At 42.3% G+C, this 11,751-nt stretch overlaps 1 protein-coding gene across 6 annotated transcripts in view; it reads right to left on the bottom strand.

The window, feature by feature from the left end:
• Positions 1–11,751, bottom strand: part of MGAT5 (alpha-1,6-mannosylglycoprotein 6-beta-N-acetylglucosaminyltransferase) — a 137,409-nt gene that overhangs the window by 7,748 nt on the left and 117,910 nt on the right. For all 6 annotated transcript variants that reach the window (XM_064451080.1, XM_064451082.1, XM_064451085.1 and 3 more), the window contains 4 exons: positions 10,748–10,894; positions 6,704–6,820; positions 5,792–5,866; positions 1,447–1,604 (listed from right to left, as the gene is read on the bottom strand). In XM_064451080.1, coding sequence (XP_064307150.1) covers positions 1,447–1,604; positions 5,792–5,866; positions 6,704–6,820; positions 10,748–10,894 — 497 coding nt within the window. The remainder of the gene's footprint in view (positions 1–1,446; positions 1,605–5,791; positions 5,867–6,703; positions 6,821–10,747; positions 10,895–11,751) is intronic.

Below are 11,751 nucleotides of genomic sequence, written 5' to 3' on the forward strand. Positions count from 1 at the left end.
CACTGTGGATTTCTAGTAAGACAAAAGCAAAGCCACCTGAAATCAGGCGATGCCCTCACTGATTTCAGCAGGGATGTCCCACAGACAAGCCGCACGGCGCCGGGCCGCCCCAGGCAGCTCACCGTGCGGCCATCCAGGCTGCGAGGATGGGGTGATACCTCTGCCTTACAGCGAAAGCTGGGCAGAGCAGGACCCGCTGCCCCGAGGAACCAGCCAGCACTAGCTCGCTGAAAAAACAGAGAAATTCCAGTTGCCATGCTCTGACCACAAAGCCTAAGCACGAGGGTAGCAATTCCAGCAGAGGCTTGTTTTTCACTTATTCTGGAAACATTGGTAGCTTTCAGCATTTAATGATTTTCCCCCCCCCCCCCCCCTCCTCCCAAATTATAATTTTGTCTAGACAGCTAGAAAAGAAGCCTGACGAAGTTTTTACATGAGCTGCTTCTGAACTCCACTGGAAATCACAACTTTTCAAACAAAATACAAAAATAAAAACCTTTTACAATTTAATTTAGCAAAATGTGGAGACAGAAAACCTAGGAAGCAGATTCCCCAGCAGCCATTTGTTGGAGCCCAGTTTTGAGTGCTTTGTTTTCATTCTGAAAGAAATACAGGCTTATTCCTGGAGAGACAGCACCTGAAAGCAACATTAATTTCCGTACTGCATAGGTGGTAAGCTTTATAAATTGGTTCCAATAGCTCTAACGTACAAGGTTTACAGTTCTTTACCTAGGACAATACCGACAAAAGGTTTGCAGAAACAGTAATTGTGTATCACCAATGAATACAGATGTTTCAATATGGATGTCAATTGTGATCGAAGAGGGAGCTCAATAAATAAGAGCAACACTCATAAGTGCTGTATTTAAAATCATGTGAACAACTGACAGAAATCACACATGTGCAGAGTTCTATTTCCTGCCACAAAATGCATGTCGTTTCTGACCCAGCTGACTGAGCACACTTAGGATTAGTGCTAAGAGTCACGCAAGGTCACTAACTCTCAGAAGGACACGGGCAGAGCTCTGGAACAGTGTGCCTGCTCCGCCAGGGCTGCAAAGGGTCCCTCCAAACACAATTAGAGTCCTGCAGCACAAGCATCTTTGCTCAGCGCAAACAACCCAAGATCAAGGGCACTGTACGGTGCTCTTTGCACGTGGGAGATGGAATGGGGAAGGAAGAGATGTAAATTTTTGGCCTCGGTGCTATAATCCTCACTGCAAAAACACATGCTACGTGGAACGGTGGTGCTCTCAACACAGCAGTGACTTCCACCATCGCTAGGAAGGGCTGACAGCTAACCTCACAGCTTGCTGCTGCCAAACAGACACTACTGCTCTCCCCGCCTTCCCTCCTCACGGCATTCATGTGCTACCCTTCACTTGTGGCAAAAACCAGCACGATAAACAGAGACCAAATAATATGTTTGTGCTTTTAAGTACTTACCTAAGCAGAGCTTTGTCCTTGTTAAGATGCTGGAAGAAGGAAGGCTCACAGATGAGCTGGCTTTCCTGACAAACTTGTTTACAGGATTTTCCTGGTTCAGCAATTTTTACTTGAAGGGCACTTAATGGGGGCCACATCACCTGCCCGTGACAGAAATCCTGCAGAGACAGATCATATTTTATTAAAATGCACCCAGTCCCTTGCTAGTGATTTTCCCCATTAGTAAATTAAGTGGTTATTATCACCCAAACGCTCATTTTGCAACTCGTTTTGGTTGTATTAAAATTAATAATTCAAGCACATTTAAAAACAATATGTATATATATATTTTTAGCATGAGGGAATTATCACCTTTGATTGCTACCTGAAATGTGGTGGTATCATTCTTCCCAAAGGAGCTTCTTTCCTACCTTTACCTTTTTTAATTTATCATAAAGCAACTCCAAGATACTCTCTGTACTTCCACATATCCAACCTCTTTTGGGCTTTCTCAGTGATTCCTGTTTCACTAACTCAGTGCTAGCAGAACTATTTTTGTAACAGCACAATGATCGGGAGGAAGTTCTGGTAGGAGAAGACTTCCAGAGGCCAGTTACCCCTGTAGGCGAGAAGTGTCTCAAGTGGCCCACGTGGAGAGCCATCTGGAAAGGATCAGGGGACCCGCAGCACTATGGAGTGCGCTGAACTTATGAATAAGACTGAAGATTTCTGTGAAGCAACCAGGGTTCCAAGAGTTTGTTTGCTCTTCTTGGTCGAACTGCTAGTGAAAGTGCTCTCCCACCACTGAAAAAACCTGGCTACATACAATGCAGGCAGTCAAGTGTCACCAGAGCAGAAAGAGGGAGGGACGAAATGGTATCTAACCACACTTGCTACTGAAAACTATTCAAAGACAAGTTCTTAAGATCTTGACATTTAAAATGAGAAAAAGCAAAGAGAAAATTGTAATCACTGGTTTTACATAACATTCTGTGATGCTCAGCCATTCTTTTAACATTTGGCAACTCTCATCAAAAGGTGATAAAAAAATTTGGGCCCAGTCCATCGTGGTTGGCTTTCTCCTGACAACACTAAAATTTATATGAACAGGTCCCAAACTGTGACCCCAAAGCTTAGAAAGGCTGAACTACTTGAAATCTTAATGAAGCTCAGATCCCAAATCATTTACCAGGTCTCAATATCAGTTTGGTGGGTTTTTTTCTCCACTTACATTTTCTTTGCTGAAGGAGGCAGTATTTGTACTCCCAGGTCTAACCATAAATTTAATATTATACAATCATGAATCACAAAATATCCTGACTTGGAAGGGACCCAGAAGGTCACAAAGCCCAACTCCTGACTCCACACAGCGCAACCTAAGAGCTAAACCATGTATCCAAGACCGTTGTCCAAATGCTTCTTGAACACCGACAGGCTTGGAGCCGTGACCACTTCCCTGGGGAGCTTGTTCCAGTGCTTGGCCACCCTTTCAGTGAAAACCTTTTTCCCACTATCCACTCTGAACTTCCCTTGATGCAGCTCTAAGCCATTCCCTTGTGCCATATTCAAAAAAACAGTAATTTTAGAGCATATTTACGGCAGAATAATTTTAACAGCATCTATAAAAACAGGTTAAAAATAGATGGTTGGAGGTTTTAATAAGGTTGTTTCAAAAAGGTCATTTTGCTATTTTGGACTTAAGCACCCTGCATATTCTGTCCTTTTATAAATCAATATTTAAAATACTAGATGCAGGAGGAAATCTATATAGGTTCAGAATCCAATCCAATACTGTAATATTTCCTATATAGTACTGCAATATATACTAACGTAATATATACAATATAATACTTTAATACTGTAAAGGATTCACAGCTAGTGCAGGCAGAAGACGAAGTTTTTCAGAGACAGGGAATCACTTGTGAGGCTTCACCATTTGCTGGGGGCTTCAGCTTTTAACACCTCTTAGTTGGTTATTTTTCCCAAAACCTGGGCACGGCCTCCCATTCCTGGTCTACAGCTCAGTGGGAAGCCTTCTGCAACTGCAACTTATGCCGCCTTGAAGCACATCTCAGAGTGCATCAACTTCACAGGTACCGGCACACAGGGCTGTGTTCCAGCTTGCTGCCTCTGGCTGGTCTTCCTATCAACCCTTAACAGCAACCAAATTCTGGTATTTCATCCTAGTCTATCTTGCCCCACAACCCTACATGCATATGGGTATAATAAAGGAAAGATGTTATGTAAAACAGAAGGTTAAGCTTCACAAGAGACCGCGTTTATGTTTGTTTTACCTATAACCGCAATTTCAAGGTGAGCCAGGCTTCGCCCTGCTGTCAAAGGAGATGCCCTCCTCCCGCTGGCTTTTCCTGCTGTTGGCTCAATGTTCTCACCCCACTCCCTTTGCCAAGCTCTGGTGCTCAGCTGACCCTCTGCTGAGCCAAGTCCGCTTGCTAACCTAGTAGAGCCCTGCCAAAAACATTTTCTGCCAGGTTACCAAGTGCTCTGCTTGACCACATGTTTCAAAGGCGGCGTGTCAGATCCATCAGCCCGGCCTGCCTCATCCAACAGCTCCCAAGCTTGCAACAAGGGAATCCCACAGCTGCTTCGGCTGCGGTTGCCTGCCTGCTCCTTTGATGGCAGTGCCAATTTAGGCAGTCCCACCCTTTGGTTCCCACCCTATGCTGCCGCTTTGCAGAGCTGACACAACCCTTTGTGCAGCCACAGAGCAAACAGGATCAAGGGGTGGATGCAGCAGATGGCACAGACGTGCCCAACAGCCACGCTGGGCCGCTGGCAGGGGCAGTGCACTGGCCGGAAGGAGTAGCTTGGAGTGAAAAAGCTGCTTTAATCCAGCTGAAGGTGGCACTGCTAAATGTGAAACCACAGCTCACAGTAGTTCTCTTACCTTCAGACCCCTAAAGACCTTCAGCCCAACTGTTAGATCTGAAGATTTGGGGCATTCACTAAACCTTTCTTGTGAGCAATGATCCCGAGCCAGGGCACCAAAAGGGGAACTCCAGACAACTCCTTTAAATCCTACAGTTTCTCTGTCCCATAGGACAACTTGGGTGTGAGCATACGTGGGCCCATCCTCTTCACATTCAAATATCCCCTGAAGGCTGTGCTTGTGGTTAATGCACCCCAAAACGTCTGGACCAGATTAACATCACGCACCTTCATTCCAGCTCCAAGCTTGTGCTGCTTTCTCTGTTCTGCCTGCCTCCCACCACAAACTCTTCAAAATAAGGGCTCAACCTTTATTTTTGCTTCACCTCACATGTTAATCAAGCACAGTGCTAAGCACATGCAGCTAATAATGATGCTTGAGCATCCTGGGGGCTGTGAAACAACAACGGCTTTTGACAATTAGTCAAAGCAACGAACAAAACTACAACGCTGTATTTATTCCTGAGAAGCTCACAGTAGAGGCCAGGGCTTAGCCCGTGGGGGAGGTCCAGAGGGGAGAGGCAGTTTTGCCCCACAGATTGTACCTCCAGGTTACCTCTTTTTCTCCCTTACACTGAGCAACATTTGCTCCTGTATTGACAAAACCTCTCAATTACAGCTAAAGTCTGGCAGAAGAATCAAAAGAAGCAGAGATACTTTTACAGGCGATGTCATCCATACAGCAGCAAAAAGCTTAAAGCAGTTATTGGCAGGAACCTGGAAATAGCTATGTTATGTTAACAACTACACTTCTGATCTGAAGCTGTGTTATTCTTTATTACTGTCTGTAATACTGTCCTCTTTCAGAAATACAGGTACAGGAGCACGTGCAGAGCTTTTGAAAGAAATCCTGGAATTTAACTGGCACAACAGAGATACAGGTTATTCCTATCTCTCTTCTGCAGCAGCCAGAACAAAAGGCAGAGCTGGCCCTTGCAGGAGATCTGGCCTTGGGCAGAAGTCCAAGCAAACATACCGTTCCTAGAAATCAGGACCCCACGTACATCTCTGCAGTTTATTACTCCAGCTCAATACCTTCTGCTGCTCTCAGCTGGTAATAACGCATGGGGACCAAAAGTCCTTTAAGCAACTGGTTTCCAAACCATTTAAAGCTTTATCGATTAAAACTAAATACTTGAAAAACTCACCCAGAGGCTTTAGCCTAAGTGCAATTCTACCACAAAAGTATCTCTATATTTACGTGATGCTTCATGATCCAAAGATTTTTTTGTATGCACGCAGTTAAAGTAGTCACATATACACTGAAAAATTACTTGCCTTTCTGCTTTGATATAACATGAAGGACTGCACAGCTACTATTTCTACCTGAACAGCAACAATGCTGAGAAGCTTTAAAATGGAGAGAGTCCTCCCATTCCAACATAAAACAACAGTCATGCACAATAGAAGTTCATACCTGTCTTTCAATAAACGCATTCATCCTCTGAAGCATTCCCTCACATGTAAATTCATAGGGCAAATAAGGGTCAATCTGTGGAAACACAGCATGTTATGGTTAGAAGGGTTTTTGTTCAAACGAACTTTGTGGTGCGCTGTGAGGTAGCAGCTTGCATTCCAAATACTACATTATAGTGTAAGTAGCAACAATAAATGCAAATAAACTCATTAACAAATCACAGTTTCACAAAACCATCAGCAGTTTAAGCTGATTTTTGCTCTTTTGTAATGGCAATAAAAGTTGCTCAGTGATTATCTTTAAGGAAACTCAGGGTATACTGCAAATTAATAGATAGAAAGCTAGCCTGAGACCCCGCGGGATTCCAGAACTCTTCTAACTAAGTTTCAGTTCTGGAGTTGAAGTGAAAAAAACCCAAAACCAACAACAAACCAAAAAACATGACAAAAAAAGTGATACCTTTGAAAATTACTTCAAACTTTCCCCCCCTTGAAGCGCCCTCATTACAATTCCACGCCGAGTACACAAGCACTTCAGCGGTGGTTATGTCAAGGGTACAAAATCAGTCAAAAGAGTTGAGTGTGCATTTGGACAGCCTGCAGTGCTCTAAGAATCAACAAGGAAACCTCCTCACTCAATACACAGAAAATAGAGATTGCTGTATAATTTACATATGAAAGTCACGTTTCTACACAAATTCACTCAGTCATTTTTTTCAGGTAAAAAGCTGATGCATCCAGTACTTAAACATGACAATCGGATACCACAGAGATATAATAACCAATTTTTTTCCCCAATATCCTACCAACGTGTGGCACTCTGCTTTAATTAGACTAACATTAGGAAGCCCTCTACACGTGGTAAACAATATACCCTCAAGAGCTGATGACAAACTGAGGATACATTTCTTACCTTTTGATTCAAAATTGACTTCACGGCCTTCTCAACTTCAGAAAGATCATTGATGTCTACTGTCCAGACATGGGGCTTCCCGATGTAAACTTCCGCATAGGGGTGCTGAGATGTCAACTGAAAGGAAGAAATGGTATCAGTAGAAATTGATGTGCCAAGACATCTTCCCTCTCACTCTCTACATCAGACTTTTCGGATGAAATGCACTAGGATAATGCAAGAATTCAGCCAGAACCTAAGAGTCAGCGTCATTCCTTCTGAGTTACCTTTCAGATATTCCATGTTTAAATTTAGAAGGTGAATTAAGTTGGAAAACTGAAAATCAGATAATAACGCAGATCACAAGTAACATTTGCGCACCTCTCATTTGTGGCTTTGATCTTCATAATGACCTACCTCACAAAAGACTTGATGCTTACTGAAATGACTTTTACGACGTGACCCTGCTTCCCCGCAGCTCATTCACAGGGCTGCCCTGAGTTTTCACAACCCACAATTGCTACCTGCCCTGGTTAGACTTGCATGGCCAGCTTCAAGAGGTGTCATCCTTGCCCCGTCTCACCTTCAGACAACATCCTCACCCTGTCTTTCCTTCAAATTTCAAATATTTCCAAGCTTCTGTGAGTGGCAGGGAATAAAGAATCATTTCTATCACTTAGATGATTTCTGACTCTCGCTGCTGACAGTACAAAAATGACTTGACCAGTTAACCCTCTTATTGAGGTATCTTGCTCACCACTTTGTCAGAAAACAAATTCAGTAAATACCCAAGCAGATAAATAAGAAAAGTTAATAGAGGTTACTTTCAGAACTATCAGGATGGCACTAAAAGTAACTTTAGTGACAGACTGCACAGGAGTGAGAACATGCAAATGAACACATGGAGAGGAGGCAAAAGCTGCGGAAGAGAGGGGAGTGTTTCACAATGGCCTCAGAAAAAAAATAGCTTTTTAAATAAATACAACCCCCCTACAGAATAGATTATTCATAAACAATTTTTCTACAGCTGCCTCTTTATGCATGATACAAAGAAAAATCTAGTTAGTGCAAGAGACCTGAAGTAGGAAACAGTATCTATTGGAAAGAACCTTCTCCTGCACTGGGCATGTACCAGGCTTGCTTTCTTCCTCGAGTGAATGCAAGAAACTACTTCAAAAATTTTTTGCCTATCGCATTTTGCTTGTGGACAAGAGAAGCCAGTCTTATAGTTACACATATGGCACAAATCCGTGCTCCGAGACCAGTGCTCCAGGGAACTCTGCGCAGGCTCCCAGCTTTGGCTGCAGGGCAGCGTGGTGGTGAGGGCTCGTGACTGGCTGAGGACTGCAGCTGCTGCGCTGGGAACTCGGGGTGCTTCTGCACGCCCCCAGCTTCTGTAGCTGCCTGCATTCACGCGCAGCCCGCTGTGCTAGGCTCCCATCGGCATATTTTAAATTCCTCCCAAAAAGTCCAATCCTTCTCAAAGGCTGATACAATCTAACCTTTTTTCAAAAGTATTTCTACTGCCACTAAAACTATACGCACTTAAAAATTTGGGTTATCACGACAGAGTTCCTGGGGCACTTATGTCTGGACTTCAGATGGCAGAAGACACTTTCCTATTGCTTTCAGTAACAATAAAAACCTCCTACTGCACCTTTAAAAATATGAATGTAAAACAATGTTTTAAATTCCACAAAGCTTTAGGAATTATGCCTTAGACCACTCTCTCTCTATCATCTCAGACAGACAGACAGCAACATTAAAGCCAGATCTGATCTGGAAGATGAACAACTGAACTTCTCAGACTAGCAGCTCTTTTAAGTATTAAGAGTAACCATCAACATATTTTTATTGCACCAGTTATTCCACATCTCATAAAATATTACGACTATTTCCTAATACTGAAATGCTTTAATTAGCTGAGGCTTAATGTTTTAGCTATTCAGGACATACTCCCTCTGTCTATAATTAAAATCTCTAAGAATTCTTACAAATAGACTTGGAGTTAATTTGTAATTTCAGGTCTTTTCTTCCTTCCTAAAAGCAGAAAATGAAAGAAACCACACCCACCAAGCACACATTTCTACTAGATTTAGCATACAATGTTTTACTTCTTGGGGGGGGGGGGGGGACAGAATGGGGAAGAAATACTGGTACAAAACAAGCCGCTTGAAAGTGATGATTTTTTTCTTTCCTGGCTCTTCCCCCCAGCAAACTCATGTCCCAAGACAAAACAACTGCTGATGGAAAATGAGAGTTGGCTTTTCAGTTTTTGTACAGTCTTCACTACAGGACCCCATCTTGGGGGTAGACAGGAAAGTTAACTCCCCCCAGTACATTCTACCTAGAACAAGAGAAAAACAGTGACTCGAAACGGTTACTTTACAAAAGCACTAAACACAGACTTTATCTTCAAATTGGTCTATGGATAATCAATTTGCAGAACTACACAAGGTTTTTCTGTTCTCCTTTAACACTTGAAAAAACTGAGAGAAGGATTTAAGGACTCTCTTAATCCCAAAGAACCAGCACATGGGTTACTGGCAATTGGATCTAAATGCAGCTGTGAAAAACCAGTTAGAGAAAAGGTTAGTCTTAGGATAGGTCAAGCAGAGCATGTGAACGCAGCAACATCGTGATGAATGGCCATTATATTATTTTGTACTAAAGCAGTCAATAGGGATTATTTTTCTGTGCAATTCAGACACACAGCATTTCTGTTAGCGCTGACATATGCCAGCAGGATTTACCACAGCGTTCCAAGCACTAAAATTCCTACTAAGGAGTTAAGAGAGTCCAGATTATTTACCGAGCCTGACCAGTTATAGCGCCTGGGCACAGAACAACTGGAAACAAGACAAACACTCGAGTGACCCACAGAAGAAAAGCTTTGAGAGGTGCCAAGCCCAAGGAGAAAGTTTAAACAGACTTTTCCCCCCTTATCAGTAATATCTCCTTTGTCAGCAACGCAAGCTGTGAGAAGGGGCGAGTCTGAACTTATGTCCAGTACAGGCTGAATGTGTAACCAGCTGAAAGGCAATCACAGTCCTGGATCGTAAAGTCATAAGGAATTCATGTTCCTGGTTTGAAATGGGAAACTGTCTTTTGCTTATCAACTAGCTGGCGCTGCTCAGTACGCGATTTATATAGCCCAAGCGTAACTTGAATTGGAAAATACGGCTGTGTAAAGTTCTCATCTTGTAAGTGTTACCTGAGAGCTTTCCCTTCAGATGAGTACGTAAAGAAAATATCTATATGCACCTACAAGCAAGCCATGGTCACAGGCAAAAGTGCTAATGTCAGAAATGACTATGTGGCTGTTAAATGCTTGCAAGTGGTAGAGGCTGAATTTTACCTACACTGAAGTTGAAAAATATTCCGAAGTCAATGCCAGGATGAAGGGCTAGTTTACTTAGCTTACTTTTTCCCTTACGAGAGTCTAAACACACTGGCTGTTTTGAAAGCCTGACTTTGGTTTTCCTGTTCTCTTAAAGAGTCAATTCTCCAAACGCCTTCCGTGTTTAACCACAAACATGGTGGGCTGTGACCATTGATACCTTAGTTCAACAGTGCCTTCAGCAGGTCTTTCCTGGAGAAAAAAAAAAACCAACACACACAACCACCCACAAACGGCATTTTTATAATTTACTTAAACACCTATTTACTTCCTGCACAGTACACAGTAATGTTTGTTTCTTCAACAACATAAAAACCACATTCAAATCATAAAATGACACATCATTGTATCAGATGACATGATCTGTTCCTTGGCAGAACATCAGGTTTTTCAAGTGAAACTTCGGTTTTTGAGCTATCAATAAGAATTAGCAGAAGGTACATACGGCAAATCTAGAGGTGAAGCTTAACAGTATGTTAATGAAAAATTTTTATTATCTTATAAAAATAAGGACTAATAATCCCATCAATGACTAAAGAAAGTGACAGTTGCACACCTTTTGCAATAAACCGTGAACACTTATGCAATTTTTCCTATGTTGTATTACTAAAAAGGAATCCACAATCATTTTCAATAAAGAAATTACCGGGATGGATAAAGCTTACCTCTCGGAGTGTAGGTTTGCCTTTGAAAAATTCTGTGTTTTTGCTACTTTTCGGTGGGTTAAATCTTAAATTTAGAAAAGCACATCCATTAGCAATAGCCTCTAAAGGAGCTGGCCCTTCATATGGAAATCCGAGACCAACGAACAGCTGAAAAATAGAAAAAAAGGACTATCTTAATTTTTTGTTCTTTATACAAACTGAAAGCTGAGAGCTAACTTAAAATAAGCAATAATGCATTCTAAATGTACAGCCTGAAAAAATGTAACATTAAGAAGAAAATGGGAGAAATTCAGCAGCTCACCCCCTCCTACCCAAGCAGTAACAGAACGCCCTGTGAAACACATTTGACAATAATCTTCTGTAACGAGCTGAGGTGGTTTTTCATGGAGCTGAGGCAACAACGGACCCTTTCAGTTATTTTTTGGGGAGGAAAAAAGTCATTTGGTGGTTTGATTGGTGTTGAAATGAAACTGCTGGGGCTCTCTTGCAGGTACAGGTTTTACTGCAGCAGCCTCACGGAACAGCCACACTACTGTTTTCCCCCTCTTCCCCACATCAGTTAACCTGCTGGTTTTGCCAGTATGAACATGCTCCTGGCAAACTGATTAAGTTTTCTAATTAAAACGGTAGATGGCAGCAAACATCAAGTGAAGCCACTGTACCTAGGCAGCAAGAGCTTGCATAGGATTAAGAGGGTTCAACGCCTCCAAGGTAAATTGAAGGAGGAAAAAATGCATCACAAAGCTATTCTTACATCAGCCAAGATTACAGGTGCTCTAGAAAAGGCAGTGCTTTTCTCCAATGTAAAGAAATTTAATATTTTCTCAGAGCTCTCTGGCTTTTATTTGGATCTTGACCCCTTTCCTGGCCCAACATAATTAAACCCCTGGAATTAAATATAGGATTTTTCCATTATTATTTGAATGTCTGTGTATGATGAGAGAATTACAAGCTCTGGTTTGTAACAGCAATTTCTCAGCACTGCTGAATGACTTAATGTGTGT

The sequence above is a fragment of the Phalacrocorax carbo genome, chromosome 5 (assembly GCF_963921805.1).
Source record: "Phalacrocorax carbo chromosome 5, bPhaCar2.1, whole genome shotgun sequence".
Lineage (NCBI taxonomy): Eukaryota > Metazoa > Chordata > Aves > Suliformes > Phalacrocoracidae > Phalacrocorax > Phalacrocorax carbo.